Here is an 18911-nt window from a genome sequence, read left to right as displayed (position 1 = left end):
CACACAAGCAACACACCATCTCTCGCTCTACAGCCGAAGCAGAGTTTCGTAGCCTCGCTAGCCTTGTCTCGGAAGTCACGTGGGTTCAATCTCTCCTCCACGAGCTGGGCCACGTCCCTTCTCGCCGGCCAGTCCTCTGGTGTGGCAACCTGAGCGCTGTCCAGATTGCTGCTAATCCGGTCCTCCATGCCCGGACCAAGCATATCGAAATCGACCTCTACTTCGTGCGAGACAAGGTTCTACAACGCCAGCTTGAGGTGCGTCATGTCCCTGCCATTGATCAGACGGCTGATATTCTCACCAAGCCCATCTCCAGCCTCCAATTTCCTGTCTTGCGCTCCAAGCTTCGCGTTGAGTCTCCCTCCACGCTCGGCTTGCGGGGGGCTGTTAGAGATACTGAGCGAGCTGAGGAGCGAGCTGTGCTGAGGAGCGAGCTGTGCTGAGGGGCGAGCTGAGGAGCGAGTTGTGCTGAGGGGCGAGCTGAGGAGCGAGCTGTGTCTTATCTGTTGCGTGTCGTTTACGTCTCTCTTTCTACTTGTTGTCGTTTATTTCCTTCTCTAGATCGGTAGCTATAAATACTGATCTTATTTGTACTTTCTCATCCATCAATGAAATCTCGTTTACTCATTTGATCCAAACACTCTCTAGCTTTATCGCTAACATTGATAATGTAAAACACCTGAATAATGATGGAGATGGAGAATATTTTATTTTTATTTTGTAATAATGTCAAGAGCTAAATAGCTTGTAATTTAAAGGATTCTTTGCCCATTTCAAAGAGTTGTTTGAGACTGTACGGCCATGCCATGTTCGAATTTCCAGTCCAAAATAGCTCAGCCAAGTGCTCATAGACCATCTCTGTTGGGTGTACATCATCGAAAAAGAGGAATTCATTTGGATTTTTGCACAATTCATACTCTGAAACCTTTCCACAAGTATTATATCCTCTATACGGACCAGACCCGCAACAAGCCATCTTCGCTTCCTTGAAACCTTAAGGAGTAAAAACAAGAACGTTATTGTGATGTATAACTGGAGCATATATTTTATTTACGTCTAATTAATTACCGTATTTTGACGGATTGTTTGATATTTGGCTAATTGAAGCGAAAAAGTCAAGGATCGAGTACTTGAAACCGTCAAGCTGGTTCTGAGCTAGGCTTTGAAGGGTTTGAGAAAGTACTTTGTTGTGTAGCTTTGCAACTTCAACTAGCTCTTCAACACAACCGTCTTTCCGCGCTCTCAATGAAGGAGTGCAACCAATAGGCGACAAGTTTAAAAACCCAAATTTTTGGCCTCCTTTATTATGTATCTCCTGAATTAAGAAAAAAAAAATCTATTTATTTTTGTTCACATTGCAATTATAAAAGAGATTGCTTCATTATTAGACAATGAACTTATGTATTTTACTTTCTTACTTGTATAATATTTGTATAATTGCTAATTACGATGCCAATGAACTCTTCCATGGAGCGTTGAGAGAGAAAGAGAGATGGGTTTTTGTCAAATGCGTCGAAATAATCGTTGCCCCCAACACTAAATAAGTAGACAGCCGAGGAAAAGAATGCTTTTGCTTCCTCTTCGCCGCCTAATTCCTGCCGCAACCGTTTCTCTACATTGTTGAAGTTTCTCACTTGTGTTCTGAGGTCTATCACCTGAATGAGTTCAGAAACACGAAAACTACATTAAAACGCTCCCAAGAGCTTTGAATTTTGCGACCTAAATTTTTCTTTGCGTGCATAACACTTTTTGCACAAAGCACCGATGGTAGAAAAAAATAAAGGACACAAAAAAGGCCGGTATTTTAATTGATTATGTTTTCTTTCGCCGTGAGTCAAACTCATTTACTTATTTATGGGTGCGTAACATCGAGTTGACCGCTCTTGTCAGGTATGAATTTTTATTTTTTTATGATAGGAATATAAATTCACACTGAAAGCCTAACATAGTACCTTTAAGAACTTCGTCCGATGTCAGGTGGTGATTCCGGTGGCTGGGACGATCTGTCCAGGGAGATTTGTGCCTTTTGAAGGCCGGAAAGTCTGGGTGGAGTTCAAGTTTGAACGCCTGCCTTTTATGTGCTATCGTTGTGGGAAAATTGGCCACGAAACTCGCTCTTGTGAGTCTCCAGTGATGAAGATTGTGATGCCGGACGGTAGTGAGTCACCGGCGTTTGGTGATTGGCTGAAGGTAGAGTTCAACCGGGGTGGTACAGCCGTCACCGGAAATCTGGGTCGAAAACACAGGGATGGCCCATCGGAGCAACCTTTGATGGGGACTCGTGCAGTCCTGGGGAAAAGTGGTACGGGCGTGCGAGATCCTAGTTTCGAGAAGCCTATTGATGAAGAAGTGCAAGGTTCCAAGAGTAATCCTCAAGTCCCCAAACCGGCAGTTTTTAGCTCGTCACGTGATGGCCACGTGGGGTCTCCTTCAATCCGGCTCGTACCGGCCCATACTGATACTCAAAGCCCAATGAGGGGGCAAGCCTCCCTGAAGATGGGCTCTTCCATTTCGGCTGACGGCCCAACTTCTGCGAATGAAGGGCCCGTGTCCACGTCAATTTTTGGGGTGATCCAGGATGATGACGGGCCTAAAACTTCGAAGAAGAGACGTTCCTCCACTGGCACACCTATTGCTGCGGTCTCCACTCCGAAGAAATCCACTCGCGTCAAAAAACCGTCCAGGAAGAAACGCGAAAGTTTTAGCTCCATCTCTTCGGGTTGTACGGCTGGCCAGGATGCGAAGGCGGATCTGGGAGTGGCAGTCAATGATCCTGGACATCCGTCGCTGGCCTTCACTGCGCACTCAGAGAGCACGGTGGAGGATATTACTGATGATATCTCTGAAATTCCTGTCTCTGCTATGGAGGTTTCTGAAAAGTCGGATTCTTTCACGGCACCCCCTACTGAAGCGGCGAGCCTTGAGATGCAAGGCCGCCGAGAGCAATGAATCTCATTCTGTGGAATGTCCAGGGGCTGGGGAGCCCCGGGACAGTGAGAGCTCTTTGTTCTCACATACAGAATTACTCCCCAGAGGTGATCTTTCTATCTGAAACCAAGATGACTAAAGTGCAGATGGAGAGAGTTCGAGTACGGGTGGGTTTTGAGAATTGCTTTGCTGTTGATCGTGTGGGGCTGAGTGGGGGACTTGGTATTTTGTGGCGTGATTCGGTGGAAGTTTCGGTGGGATCGTTCTCACGATTTCACGTGGACGTACAAGTTAAGGATGACGCAGGGGTTGGATGGAGGTTCGCAGGTATGTACGGCAATCCAGACTCGTCCCAACGGAAGCATTCTTGGGACCTTATAAGACGGGTTAATGGGTTGAGCATCGGGCCATGGCTGTGTGGGGGTGACCTTAATGAAGTCCGATGTGATTCGGAAATTTGGGGAGGACTGCCTAGGCCTCCGGGTCAAATAGAAGCCTTCAAGCAGGTTATTGGGGATTGTGGGCTGGAAGAGGTTCCGTTCGTTGGAGACTGTTTTTCTTGGAGACGTTTGAGAAAAGATGGATCCATTTTGGAAAGGCTGGATAGATGTCTAGCAAACCTGGACTGGATTGAGCTTTTTCCAAACGGTGTGGTGAAATATCTGGAGTTCCGTGGCTCAGATCACCGCCCGATGGTGCTGATGACAGGTGGAGAAACAAAGAAGGTTCTGGGACTGAATAAGAACCGTCGACGCTTTTTCTTTGAGGAGTCCTGGTGCGACGAGGAGGCGTGTGAGGATCTGATTTCCTCGGCTTGGCTGACGGAGGAAGTAGGACAAGAGGCCTTCCTGGAAGCTGTTGGGAATGTTCAAAAATCCCTAAGTAAATGGGGAAGGAATAAACTTAAAGATCTTCGAGAGGCTATTAGAGTTCAAACAGAGATTGTGAGCAGGCTGAACTCTTCCCTCATGGTGGCTTCCGTTGATTCGGTGCGGAAAGAGGAGAAGAGGCTGGAAGCTTTGTTGGATAAAGAAGAAAAATACTGGTTTCAGAGAAGCCGGGCTGACTGGTTGAAAGGAGGAGATCGGAACACGCGTTTCTTTCATCGAAAAGCTTCTCAAAGGAAAAAGAAAAACACCATAAAAGGGTTGTGTGATTCTAACGGCAACTGGGTGGAGGAGCACCAACAAATCAGCGAGGTCGTGGTAGAATATTTTGCGAATATTTTTAGCTCATCGGGGCCTTCTTCGGAGCTGATTGCGTCGGTGATAAACATGTCCGAGCCTAGAATTTCAGCGGAGATGAATGAGATGCTCTTGCAGCCTTTTTCGAGTGAGGAGGTCAGACGAGAAGTCTTCAGAATGGCCCCGTCAAAAGCCCCAGGTAAAGATGGACTTCCAGCCAGTTTTTATCAGCGATATTGGAAGATTGTTGGAGAGAAGCTCTCGGCCGTGTGTCTTGAAATTTTGAACTCTGAGAAGGGGCCGGGTCTTCTTAATGAGACTGTAATCTCTCTTATTCCGAAAGTGAAGGAGCCGAGGTTGGTGAAGGATTTTCGACCCATTAGCCTTTGTAACGTGGTGTACAAAGTCGTGTCTCGCTGCCTTACGGAACGCCTCAAGGGTACGATGAACGCGGCGATATCGGAGGAGCAAAGCGCTTTTGTGGGAAATCGAAACATTCATGATAATGTCATAACAGGTTATGAGAGCATCCATACGATGAGACGCGGGAGATTTGGCAACGGAGATGTCGCAGCCTTGAAACTCGACCTCTCTAAGGCGTACGATCGAGTAGAGTGGGACTTTTTGGAAGCGATGATGGCTCGTTTGGGTTATGCGCAAGAATGGATAGTGAAAGTGATGAAGTGTGTTACGTCGGTGAAATTCACTTTCAACATCAACGGCAGCCTAGTTGGGTCGGTGACTCCTCAACGAGGACTGAGACAGGGAGATCCACTTTCTCCTTTTCTCTTTCTCTTTGTGGCGGAAGGGCTTTCAGGTATGCTTCGAAAAAAGGAGGAAGAAGGAAGCCTCCGAGGCATTCGGTTCGGGATGGAAGGGCCGCGAGTTTCCCACCTTCTCTTTGCCGATGACAGTTTTGTTTTTTTCAAAGCTACTGTTGAGGAGGGGATGGTGATTACAGCTACACTGGATGAATATGCGGCAGCTTCGGGGCAAGTGGTTAATTATGACAAGTCCGAAATCTGCTTTGGCCGGGATGTAGACGGGAGTTTGGGTGAAGAGATTGCTACGAGACTTGGGGTGGTTCATTCTAAGTGCCATGAACAATACCTAGGTCTCCCTACAGTAGTAGGACGAAGGAAGAAAGACACTTTTGACTTTGTTCGGAAAAGAGTTTGGAATAAGGTAAAGGGTTGGAAGGCTTCGGTGTTCTCTATGGCGGGTAAAGAGGTGCTGATTAAATCGGTTATCCAATCGATTCCTTCCTATGTCATGAGTGTCTTCAAGCTCCCGGTGAGTCTTATTAAGGAAATTGAGAAACTGCTGGTACGGTTCTGGTGGGGTAGCACGGCTGAGAGGAAGAAGATTCATTGGGGAGCGTGGTTGAAGCTTTGCAAGCCGAAAGCTGAGGGGGGGATGGGTTTTCGGGATGTCACAGCCTTCAACCAAGCCTTTTTAGCTAAAAGAGTGTGGAGCATCATTCGGCAGCCTCAACTTTTGTCTAATCGGGTTCTAAAAGCCGCTTACTTTCCCAATACTGACGTGATGAGGGCTCCGATCTCGAAATCAGGCTCGGCTATTTGGAAAGGGATCCTATGGGGGCGGGAGGTCATTGAGAAAGGGTCTAGATGGCGAGTTGGGAACGGGGAAGATGTGGACATTGTAGAGGATCGTTGGATTCCGCGTATGGACAATTCTAAACTTCTAAACCCGCCTTTCATCCCGGCGGGCCTTCGAGTTGTAGATTTGAAGCTTGGCAACGGAGAGTGGAACAAGGAGTTTGTTACCGGATTATTGGGCGAGGAGGTCGCGAAGGAGATTTTTCAGATTCCGTGCTCAAGAATGGACCCGGCGGATGTTCGTATTTGGCATTACACGTCGAATGGGGATTACACTGTGAAGTCGGGTTACCACATTGCTTGTTGCAGAGGAGCTGGAGAAGGATCGTCGGAGACTGGTATCACTTCCAAGTGGTGGAGACTTTTATGGGGACTGAAAATTCTCCCGAAAGTCAAAACCTTTATATGGAAGTTGTGTAATAACTGGCTATCAGTGAAATCCAGTTTAGTCAGACGCCACATAGTGAGGGACGGAGTTTGTGAAAGGTGTTGTTCGACGATGGAATCGAGGATGCATGCTCTGGTTCGTTGTCGGGATTCTGCCCGGTTCTGGAAGGCAGCAGGCTCTTTGCCTTTCAAAGGGAAGCCGGAGGAGATTGATTGGGTCTTGGAGCTGCACGATGTTGGGGAAACAGCAGGTACATTGGAATTGGAGAGGCTGATTATGTTACTATGGCAAAGCTGGAACCTGCGAAACACTGCGATTTTCCAAAAAAGGAAGGACGACCCGCACAGGTCGGTGGAGTGGGTGCTGCAAGTTGCGAGTGACTTCAGAGAAGCTTCGGCAACAACTACAATCTCAGGCCCGAGACGATCAGAGATAACCAAATGGCCTCCTCCTCCGGAGGGATGGGTGGCGGCTTCGGTGGACGCAGCTACAGACCGGGAGCATGGACGAGTTAGCGCTGGAGTGTTGATCAGGAACACAACTGGAGCAGTTCTCTCTGCGATGTTTGATCCTTTGTCGAGTCCTCTGAGCGTGGCGGCAGCAGAAGCTCGGGCGGTCCTGATTGGTCTCCAACATGCTTTGGAAACAGGTCATCGGAAGGTTGTAGTTCAATCGGACAATGCTCAGGTGATCACAGTTCTTAAGGATAAATCTCATTCTTTGGCTGAGTTCGGGACGTTCATAGATGATATTCACTTTGTTAGCAATTTTCTGGATGATATTTCTTTTATGTATGTTCCGCGTCTTTGTAATTGGCCAGCGCATTGTTTAGCGAGAATGGCTCTTAAGTTTGATAATACTGTTCATTGGGAGGGGTTGGTTCCTCCAATGGTGGCTGAAGCTGTCATAGCAGACTTGCAGATTTAATGAAATTCCAGTTTTGTGCTTCAAAAAAAAAAAAAAAAAAGCCTAACATAGTACAAAACGAGTAACTGGTCTAATTGCTAGGGCTCGATTTTATATGAGTGAACGCAAAAAGCCACCCTCTTGAAGGACATGTTATTAATTTAAAAAGAGAATAAAAATTAACAAAGATGAATAAAGTTATGAGTAACTCATCTCGTGTGTTACGTGTAGATTAGGAAAAGTATATACAAATATTTATTATTTAAATTTGTGAACCCAAAGAGAACAAAACTTGCATTCTTGTGGGTAGTAGTGTAGTGATTACTCCAAGAATTATCGCCATGGAGGAAGGGTCACATCCTCAAACCATGCGTCGTTTTGTTAATTTTTTTTAAAATAAAAAAAAAAAAGCCTCGTTAAAGCATGTTTTTGAACATTCTAATAATAAACACTACTTTTCTGATATCTTTCTTCTTTACTTTACAAATATTCCACGCGTGCAATTTGAAATCAGATGCGTTAATGTATATATAATATAGTAAGGGTAATTTAGCAAAATAGCCAATTTAAACGTTGAGAATTGCTAAATAGACAAGGTTTGGTAAATAGTAGGTAAATAGTCATTTTTATATATTTACAAACGTAAATATCAAGTAAATAACCACTGTCATATTAAGCCACGTCATCATTTATGGCTATTTACTTAATATTTATCAAACATTGATTATTTAGCAATATCAAACGTTTAAATTGACTATTTTTCTAATTTTTTGATATAGTAATCGAATTTAATAGTGCGTTTGGAACTTTGAATGTAGAATGGAAATGAAAGTATAGTCCATACTGATATTCCATATTGTTATTATTCTTGTGTTATTATGTTTGAGTTGAGAAAACTTTGAAGGAAATAAAATAAAAGGGAAAATAGGATGAAAAATGTGTAATTAAACGAGGGATTCCATTCTCCTTGAAAATCTGTCTTTTTTTTCCCCTCAAAATTTTTATGGCTTCCAAAATTAATAATTTTAATTTTATCATCAGATTTACCTGTTAATAATTACATTTTCCTTTAAATTTTTAATTTCTCTCATATTTTCCGGCTTGCAAACAGAACGCACATTTTATATACTTCAAAATTTCAGCGTTAATAATAAAATCATTTCAATGTATAATAATCACACGTACATGGGCGAGTCAGGGTGTTTACCACTGAACTAGTTCTTTTGTGAAAAACTTGTAGCTCTTGAAAAGACACAGTATTCTCTTTCAAAGAAAAAGAAATCCAATCTTTTCGAATATTTAAAATATAAACACCACTTTAATTTTTTTTTTTTTTTTTGTTTTCTTACTTTCTAAACTTTCACGGTTACTAGATCATTACGATTGAAAATAAGATGCTTGTTTGATAAGAAAAAAAGATGCTTATTAAGAAAAGACATTCTTATATAATATATATATATATATATATATATATATATATATATATATATATATATATATATATATTGAAATAAAGTGATTTGTTTGATGTGTTGAATAATGATCACTTACACGGCCTTGATGAGTTTCGGAAAGAACTCCGGCCGCACCAGAAGCGAAGTTGACACCGTAAGTGTAGTTGCGAAAACCGGGCTGTAAATACGGCGAAACCAAAGGCAATTTGGCGTACTCACCTACAAAAATTAACAATCCACGAACACGCACTAAGTATATTAATTGTTGTTGTTCTAACTAGTATTCAAAGTCCTATATATGACATGGCTATACTTAACTGATGAAATCAGGAATGGTACGGCCATTCGTATATCTGCCTGTGGGATGACCAAAGAAGGTTTCTCCGTACGGCCATACATTCACGTGACGTGGGGTTTCTATGTAGTTGTTGTTTCCTGCGTCGAATATCGAGTCTCCAAAAACAAACATTGCCGTCGGCTTCTCGGCTCCGGCGAAGATTAGGGACGGAATTAATAGTGTGAAAACTACGGACCAAATATAATTGGCAAACACGGTCGACTTTTTCGGGCACGTCATGATCGATGATTTGGAGTTGAAGGAGAGCCACGAACTGACGATGGATTAAGAGTCTATATCTGGTGGTTTGAGCAACGTCGTACGATATTGTATATATGCTTGGGACATGTATATATACACGCTAAGTTATTTAATATGGTTATATTTATTTCTTTCCTTTTACTGTGTCGTGCACCCACGTAATAATTGAGTTTGGTATAGAATTGTATGTGGGTCCTGCATACTTTATCTGGCAATATAAAACTTTCCACGAGCAATGCATTATTCTTTGTTTAATATATATATAAAACACTCCACAAACAATGCATTATTCTTTGTTTAACATATATATATATATATATATATATATATCTATATATATATATATATATATTTGAGTTTTCGTTATCCGAATTGGTAAGTTGGGTAAGATATATAGGTATAAATTAGGGTAATTTAGCAAAATAGCCAACTCAAACCTTAAAAATTGCTAAATAATCAAGGTTTTGTAAATATTAAGTAAATAGCCAGCAGGAATTAACTACCTGTCCAAGATTACTAAATGCCCAAAAAACATTTCCCGCCCATTCGTCCATTTAATGATGAAAAAAAAATAAAGAAATTTCTATTCCCGAGATTCTAGGTTATTAAACCTCTTCATTAACCGCTGGACCATTTACTCGGTAAAAAAAAAAAAAAGCTCTCAAAGAAAAAGAAAAATCTTTGTCTCTCCTCCGACGAAATCCAGTCCACCATCGCCAACCTCCGATTTCGGCTGCAGCGACTCTCTCAGGTATGGATTTGTAGATGTTCTTGATGGTTTTACAAGTATTTACTAATTTCAGAAAAAGAATTACACAAAAAGTGGAAAGATAACCTGGGTTTTTTATTCGATTTCTGAAAACATTTAGTTTGTGTTAATCATCTTCCTCGTCGATAAAGATTTAGGATTGTAAATGGATGTTAATATTCGTATATAGCTTATTCAAAATCCTAGATTTTTTTTCCATAAACCCAAGAAATTTTAGACGAGATTTGGAGGTTCGGGTTGTAAATGGCTTGATGTGTGTTTGTATATTTACATATATTTACTGCATAATATGTCTAGTTCTGAATTTGTTATGACTAAATTGGAATATTAACACGTATTTACTGTAAAACAAGGTTAATAAAGCTCAACCACGATGACGGGTATGAAAATAGCTGCCGTAAAAAATAGAAGCTCATAATAACGCCGTCCACCGAAAAACAGTTGTAAATCATTTTGATTACATTTTGTATTTACACCACCTGACAATGGGTTATGGTTTTCCAGCTATTGACGTTCAAAAAGCTTCACTGCAATATAATAGCGACAGTAAATATACGTAAATACAAAGTAATTTTATGTAAACCGGTATGAGAATAGACTAAAATTAAAAAAAAAATGAGAAGAATACATTAATTTCAAAACTTAAAAAATTACACCACCTGATTTTATAAGAGAAAATCTAGACATGGTGTGGATGGTTGATATCTCAGCGTTTGAAATTACATGAGCGGTGGAAAATAGAGAAATTTAAATATGATAAAGGAATCAAGAAAAATCAATCAGTAAATACATAATAATATATATAAGGAAACAAATAATTTTCCAATGCCACGTACAAAACAGTTACTACATATAAGGAGTCATTAACTACATGTTATCATGTTCACACTTGATATCAGGAAATTTAAGTTACAAAATTCGGGATGGTTATATAATTCGAATTTCAAAAAAATTCGAAATTCAAAACTCAAATAAGGGCAATTTTCGGAAAGACCAAAAATTATAATTGGGCCATGTCATCTGTGTGGCTATTTATAATATTTACAAAACCTTGACTATATAACAAATCACAACGTTTGAATTGGTTATTTTGCTAATTTTTTGTATAAATTATAATACTCATAGACTATCATAATTTTACGCAGTGTTATTGACCAGAATTCACTCTAATATTCCATATGCAAGTAAAAGATGTTCATGAATGGAAATTCCGAACACCAACAAATCCGGGCTTCTCTGTTGCGATTGGACTACTGAAAAAACAACGGAGCTGTTTTTACTCGGCAAACATAACCGGCCAGTTCGAAATCAAGGTCCTCTATTGTGTTTGGAAATAGAAAAAATAAATAAATCGAAAGAAACAAAATGGACAGAGTTAGAAGAGATACAGAGACATGAGATCTCCCACACTTCTAAATTTGCTTGGATTTAAATTTTCATTTCGTTTTTCGATGATAAATCAAACTCAATTTGAGTTATACCATGGATTTTGCCAACAGAAGAAAAATACCACGGACTTTTTTTTGCATCAAATTATTTTGGGTTATAAACATAACGTAAGTGAAACCAGAAATAGGAAGCATTGTTTGTGCAAAAAACCTACAAGACGTTTGAGAGATTGAAAATAAATTTATAAATCATTTTCAAAATTTCAAAGTAATCAAACCATTTATATGAAAAGTGTTATACACGGCGCCTCAATTACTAAAAATGATGTTACAATAGCGAAAACGACATCATAATGCAAAAAGGATAACTCGGTCAAACGACCCGAAAATCTGTTTGATAAAAACTGAGGATTGGTAAACATGCTTGCGAGTTATTTCATGATGGCACACAGTCATGCTTCACGCCCAAGCGATAAGCGTCAAGCGCCATACACCAAGCGACAAACGCCACGCGCCAAGCACTAAGCGATAAGCGTCATGCACCAAGCGACAAGCGCCAAACGTCATGCGCCACGCGCCAAGCGTCAAAAGCCACGCACCAAGTGTCAAGCACCAAGAGCCAAGCGCCAACATTCTATAAATAACTCACTCACACAAACTATGAGGTAAGTCATTATTAACTCACAAAAGTGATTTCAAATTGGTGATTCTTGTGATAGAAACTTTCGTGGTTATTTGAGTTTTCGCGAAGAACGAAGAAAGACGAGCTGCGTGGGGAGACGAACGTTTCAACCTTCCTAAAGCTTCTCAACGTTCAAGCTTCACAAAGGTTTTTAAATGACTAATGCTCTTTGATAATTTTAATTTAAAAATAAACATGTGCTTGCTCTTTGTCTAGGTTAGTAAAATCGTTTTACTTGTTTAATAGAAAATTTTTAAAGTCCGCCGCTTGCTTGAAGCATTAAGTCTTTTCTCAACCCTAGATCAATTCCAACACATAGGTCACAACCACCTCGAAGGGGCACGAGAAGTTCGTGAACATCACCGACGCCGTGAGGCTCGTCGAACGATGGTCGAGCCAATGCCACAAAACCACCCGGCTGCCTCACGAAGTTCTCACTCCTTCTCTGAGACTAGAATAGATCGGCCGCGTCCGTCCGCCTTCGATTGCCGAGGCCACAAAGAGGACATGGAAAATAGCAGCGACACTCGAAGGTTTGCGCCACCAAGACGCGTCCACGACCCGAGACCTGTGACTCGCCATGACGAGGATAGAAGACAACAACTCAATGCCCAATGGGAGATTCCACGGGAACCCCCGCCTCTCAAACTAGCGAACCCCCGAGCTGCAACAGGGCCGATCCCGACTGACCCAACTCCATCACACATCACGCCTCTCGACCAAACATCTAACGAGAGGACGAACGAAAAGACTTGCCCCCGTAGCAAACCCCACCGAGGAACTTCCCGAATCCGGAAGCATATGAGATTTCGACGTCGAAATTCTCGCAGAGGACTCTGAGTAGCCTCCGCCAGCCGTCGACACAAAATCCGATGCGCGCCCAGATCCAGAAGCTGAAGCTGACGGTCTCGCCTCTCCTGTCGGCGTTGAAGCCGGTGGCGATTGAAATGAAACGGGTCCAACCTCTCTCTGAGCCGGAGCACATAAGAGGCTCTCGAGTATGGCCCACTTCTCCTCGTTCGCCCAAGAACACATGTTGGAGGTTCAGAAGCTCGTGACGTGCCTCATCTGGGTCGGGCGGCTCGACCGATCACTGTATCAGAACGTGCTCTAGCCGGAGAATTGGGACAAAGTCGCTGGAGAGTTTGACGTGGGCTCACGAGAGCCCATTGGAGGTGGCGGTGGTGGATGGAGCTCAGGCCATGCCGGCGCTGCTTAAGTTCGTGGCGGTGGTGGCCGGAAAAAGGCGACATAGAGAGAATTGTGAGGCCATGAAAGATTTTAAGAATTTTCTTTTCTATGTGTTGAAAGAGAGAGAATGAGATAACAAAGAATGAGAGATTGATTTTGAGGGGGAAAAAAGGGTAAAAGAGTCTTTGCACACTTGGCCAACTAGTAGAATTGTCAAATTAACATTTGATGGAAAATATGAGGTGGGTTATCAAATGGCAGTAGATATGTCAATTTCTCTAATATTTATTGAAATGAGTATTTACTAGAATCCCCCTTGAACTTCTACACGGTTAACAGTTTGTCTCTTGTACTCGAAAAACGTACACAACAAACCTTGAAATCTTGCATTGTATCAAAATGAGTCCTTCTCTCAACAATTTTTTTTTACAGACGTTGAGTTTTTGGTCACGTTTTTAGCACGTGACATGGTTGTATTTTGGAAAGAATCAAAATATCCCTATATTTAAAGATAAAATTGTAAATTCAATTTTAATTTATTTTTAATTTTTTATTCTCTCTCTCTCTCTCTCTCTCTCTCTCTCTCTCTCTCTCTCTCTCTCTCTCTCTCTCTCTCTCTCTCTCTCTCTCTCTCTCTCTCCAAAACCAAAAAACATGTACAACATCATCTCAAACCCAACGCTCTTTCTTGGGCCGCCGGAGCTCCGCCACCAAAACAATCACAGTCGGACTCTCTTCAGCAACGACGACGACTCGTCCTCTCCGACGACAATCACCAATCCGAAAAATCCTTAATTAAACCGCTTCGCGGTCCTCATGCCCGACGACTTCGACACCGACAATTCTTCCTCTCCTCAGACCACTCATCCCGCAAACGAGTTCATGGATCGGTTCAGCGACTCTGACCATTAGTCCTCGTGTTCCTTGATGATGGGCTTCACCAAGAACGGTTCGGCGAGGAATTTTTTTTATTTTTTATTTTTTTTTCAGATTTGGGGTTTCAATTGATACCCACTTGGCATAGAGGTGGAGAAAGATGACGATTTCGATACTGAGATTACAGTTCATCGAGGAACAAAGAAAAGTTTCAACACAAAAGACTTGAGAAAGGAGAGTAGAGATCAGATATAGGAAAATAGATTTGGCAGGGTTTGGGGCGAGGATCTCCGATGTCTTCACTTTCGAATTGCGTTCGCAGCTACAATGAAATTCAACTCGATCCTCGTCGTTCGCTCCGGTCAAAGTGAAGATTTGGTCCGAGAAGAAGAAGAAGCTCCGAGCGAGGGGATATGACTGGATTTCCTTTCGGTCAGGGTGGTCTCGGAATCGGGCGATTACTTCGATCAGGTGGTACGGCGGTGAAGGGTTGGGGTTTGGAGATGAGTATGGTTTCCAGCCATGGAATATATCAGAGGCGGTGTGGTTTGAAATACATTTTAAACAAAATAAAAAAGAATATAAAGAAAAAGAAAATATGTTTTTACCCTTAATTGCATAACACCGTTTGAAATTTTTTGACAGAAGGATTTATTTGGATACAATGCAAAATTTCAGGGTTCGTTGTGTATGTTTTTTAAGTACAAGGGGTAAAGTAACACTCGTGTAAGAGTTCAAAGGGATCCTTGTAAATACTAAAAGAAAAAAAAAAGATCGTTATATATATTATGGACCAGATATAATTGAAAAACGTCGTTGATTTTTTTTGTGCCTGTCAGTTTGGTGGGTTTGGAGTCTATCTCCATACATGACATCAATTAATTGTATATATAATAAGGTTAGGTGACAAATAGAGACAGTAGTATTTTATATCATTAGTAGACACAAAAATTATATTTAGGCCTACGACATTTGGCATATTATATAAAGCTATATGTGAACCTCGTGGAGAACAATTAAATGTGTAAATATTCTTCTTTACGTATCCTCTATGATTGAACGAGTAAAGTATAATATTGTACGTGAGAGCAATGCAACTATCAGGCAATATCCTAAACTGGCGCTAATCGCTGATTATGATTGACTAATGTTTTACCCGAAATTTCTCAAACTTTAAAAATACGTTTTTTATTATAAAAAATTAAAAACTTTTAGAATTGATTCTAATGTGTTTTAATAACATCCCAAAGTCATAGAAAATCAACATGATTTTTAATTTAAAGGCACGAGCAATAAATTAAAAAAAATCTAAGGTAACAATCATAACTTGTAAAAAAACGAGTAATCTTTCGAAAACGATTTTCAAGCTCATAGTTTTAATCACATGTACATGCATATCTTTGACCATAGCTCTGATACTATTTGTTGGAATTGATCTAGGGTTAAGAAAAGATTTAACGCTTCGAGCAAGCGGCGGAAAATAAAAATTTTCTTTTAAACAAGTAAAACGATTTTACTAACCTAGACAAAGAGCAAGCACATGTTTATATTTAAATTAAAACTATTAAAGAGCATTACTCGTTTACTAACCTTTGTGAAGCTTGAACGTTGAGAAGCCTTAGGAAGGTTGAAACGTTCGTCTCCCCACGCAGCTCTTTCTTCGTTCTTCGGGAACTAACCACGAAAGTTTCTATCACATGAATCACTCGAGAAAAGAATGAATTAGTGTGTGAGCACTTTTAAACACGACGACTCAAGAACAAGTCTAAGAGTCGAAGAGCTAAAACACTATGTCAAATGTGGACCTAGGTGCCAAAACAAAAACGAAAAGAACTAGAGAGAGAGGGGGACTTGGGCGGCCACAATGTCTAGAGAGAGAAGCTCTCAATCTCTAACTTATGTGGAATGAGAAAATGAGAGGAATGATGGCTCTATTTATAGGAGAAGGATTACCTTCAAAAGGTAGTTTCCTTTTGTCCATAGAATATCACATATTCATGAGCAAATATTATTTACTCTTTTTCACACCTCATGGGCGTCCAACATGCTTCATGAAATCTTTGGATTTGTTTCTTCATTTGATTTCTTCTCTCTTGGCCGAAATCCTCTTTGCTTCTAGAAGCAAATTTGTTTCCTCTTTTTCTTTTGGCAAGTATCTTCATACATTAATGCACAAAATAAACTCTATTTCTCTCTATGCTATGGACGGCCAAAGGGGCTTCTAGAATGAGCTTCTAGATGCTTCTTTACTTGTTCATGACAATATAAGAAAAGCCCATTAAGAATTTTCAAGTAAAATTCCATGAAATGAAGACAATATAAGAAAAACCCATTAAGAATTTTCAAGTAAAATTCCATGAAATGAAATTAATCCTCAAGGCCCAAAAATCTCATCATGGCCGAGTATTTCATTTGTCATCATATGACAATGTCAAAAAATTTATTGACATTCATTTCGTCCTATGTCCAAAAAGACAAAAATGCCCTTTAGACAATTTTCGTAAAACTTGTCTCGTTCTTGTTTTGACTTAGCTTCTAGTTTAACTAATCCTACTCGATATGACTTGTGACAGTGACCTCATGGATCCAAATGAACAAAGCTTGAGCTAACATACTTGGACTCAAAGGTTCACAAAGTTTTTCCAAGTTTAGCTTAATGTCAACTGACTCCACTGAAGAGTTGACACTGAGAATCTCTCGGTTCAAATGAATTTATTTTCTATCAAGATTTCAACTTAATTGTGATGAGTGGATCCAATTAATATTATCTATTTTTACCCTTCATGAATATCATCAGCTAGTTGTGATTTACAAAATTACCATTTTACTATTCTAGCTGTTATTTCCTCAACTCATTTGTCGCTTGTGAATAAGTTAGAAGTAATGTATTGAAGAGGAGCTAACAAGTCACATTGATTCATCCAAAAGAGTCATGACTCAATTTGGAAACTGGCCAGTTCATTTATTCACATTCTAAGGAACAAAACATGAGGTGATATACATTGCATTTCAGCAATCTTATACATGAATTCCATATCTATGAGATCTTCATAAAGTTACTCATGACATCTTTATAACTTAGTACTTCACCAATTTCAGAATCACATAGTGAATCCGAACTCTGACTTTCTCAAATGAGAATACGTAAGCTATGAAATGACATGTCTCATTTCAGGATTGAGGTAAGCATGATGCAATTCATATGTAGTGACTCCGAGACATAAGAGGTTAAATGATTTGTTCTTATTCTGTCTCTAGAAGTGGACTGGTCAATTCAGTACCTTCAGAAGATACCTAGATGAACTATAGAGTCTCCAACTCTCAATATCCCATAATCAGACATCATACATTCTCCTAACAATCGTACTGAGATCAATAATACTTTGATCCTTAGATTGCGAATATATTTTTTAAGCAAACCATGAAGAGTTTGTTCATGCAAATCTACATTTGTCTCTTCATGTATTGTTAGGTTTGTTTAAGGAGTAAAGACTATAGATTATCGTAAAGCTTCAAACAGACAAGGAAGAATGAATGAACGTTTCAACTTTTATTAATGATTCAGTAATTACAAGCAAGAGTCTTCGTGAGACTATTTTACATCAAATGTACATAAGTAAAGACTACTACTCTTTTTATGAGCACCATTGACAACAAAATAGGAGGTGAGTTATCAAATGGCAACATATATGTCAATTTCTCTAATATTTATTGAAATGGTTCATGTAAATATTTTAAAAAAATGTTATTAATTTAAGAAGAGAAACCAATATTTTTAAAAATTCAAGCAATTTTAATAACCGTAAATATTTCATGACAAAGTTAAAAATATTTTGAATAAAATATAAATAAAACATTAATAGAGAAAATACACACTACGAAATAAACTGATCGATTGCATTATGGAATTAAAGTCTTCAAGTAGATACTATATAGAGGAGAAAAATCTTTTTTTTTTTTAAAGTGAATCTTATTTGAACTTGTATTTGGATAAATTTGAAATTTATGATAAAATCTGTATCTTGATGTCACTTTATAGTGTTATTGACAAGATGGGTTATGCAATTTCAGTGTGCAAAGTATGCAACACAAATCCTCTAGACGCAATATTACTTCAAACTCACTATGAATTCAAGCACCATTGGTCATCACCTATTTTAGCTCCTTTTTTTTTCTCTACTTATTGTATTCAAATTCGTCAAATATCAGATCAATCCGATCTAAATCTCCGGTGTATGGATTGATCACTCTATTCAGCCAAGACAATTATTCTCATAATTATTTTTATCATCAACGTTAACGGTAACTATAACTATTCGTGCCCCAGATGATAAAGCTTCAAAATATATACTAGACAAGCAATAAAGCTTCACTTTATACGAGACAACCGACCAGCATAAAATGTCACCACCAATCCAGAAGTAGAAATGGAAAGTGCTCCAGTGTTATTAAAGAACAATGACTCAATAATATATCGGAACAATAAGAATGGAAATAAATGAGAGGATGACAAATATGTGACACGACACGAATTTTTTTTTTTAATTAATTTTTTTTTTTATCATTATCTCCTCTATGCGTGTTTATGAACATTTAGAAATACCGTAAAGTTCAAAATAAATTGAAAAATTCAGTTCCTCATCCATGCCTGTTTGTAATGAATTAGTATTGTTTACGTGTAAATACTGCTGCTGACGTGTATGTAGTATAAAACCAAAATACTCTGTTATGGTCAAATCATGAGAATCACAATAACATTCTCTGAAGATATTATTCTCTCATCTTCTCTCTCTCTCTCTCTCTCTCTCTCTCTCTTCTCTTTCATGGTATCAGAGCCATTCTAGGGTTCAATACCTATCTCAACGGCGAACTCAAATTCGTCAATCAATGTCAATACAAATGGCGTCTCTTCCTCAATGTTTCAATCC

The 18911-nt window shown here is 39.8% G+C and overlaps 2 protein-coding genes across 2 annotated transcripts; one reads left to right on the top strand and one right to left on the bottom strand.

Moving 5' to 3' along the window:
* Positions 1–529: 529 nt before the first annotated feature.
* LOC149385593 (GDSL esterase/lipase 1-like) lies at positions 530–9136 on the bottom strand. The gene is made up of 5 exons (XM_089627483.1): positions 8798–9136; positions 8577–8698; positions 1419–1655; positions 1069–1315; positions 530–993 (listed from the first exon to the last, which is right to left on the bottom strand). Exons 1-5 carry the CDS (start codon positions 9054–9056, stop codon positions 737–739), a joined length of 1122 nt encoding a protein of 373 aa, XP_089483609.1. The 5' UTR covers positions 9057–9136; the 3' UTR covers positions 530–736.
* On the top strand, positions 2946–7046 carry LOC149385594 (uncharacterized). Its single transcript, XM_089625295.1, has one exon. The coding sequence runs from the start codon at positions 2946–2948 to the stop codon at positions 7044–7046; it is 4101 nt and encodes a 1366-aa protein (XP_089481421.1).
* Positions 9137–18911: the final 9775 nt, after the last annotated feature.

Source organism: Urtica dioica, chromosome 9 (assembly GCF_054948205.1).
Source record: "Urtica dioica subsp. dioica isolate 48M chromosome 9, U.dioica_male_clone48M_v1_H2, whole genome shotgun sequence".
In the NCBI taxonomy this organism is placed as follows: domain Eukaryota; kingdom Viridiplantae; phylum Streptophyta; class Magnoliopsida; order Rosales; family Urticaceae; genus Urtica; species Urtica dioica.
This window is presented reverse-complemented; position numbering and strand designations above follow the sequence as displayed.

Bases quoted from the DNA above. Each gene is read 5' to 3' on its own strand.
- LOC149385593 (XM_089627483.1), bottom strand. From the start codon at position 9,056: ATGACGTGCCCGAAAAAGTCGACCGTGTTTGCCAATTATATTTGGTCC. The intron at 8,699-8,797 runs GTTAAGTATAGC...TAATTTTTGTAG, and splicing joins TACCATTCCTGATTTCATCA to GTGAGTACGCCAAATTGCCT. The intron at 1,656-8,576 runs GTAAGTGATCAT...GAACTCATTCAG, and splicing joins CCGAAACTCATCAAGGCCGT to GTGATAGACCTCAGAACACA.
- LOC149385594 (XM_089625295.1), top strand. From the start codon at position 2,946: ATGAATCTCATTCTGTGGAATGTCCAGGGGCTGGGGAGCCCCGGGACA.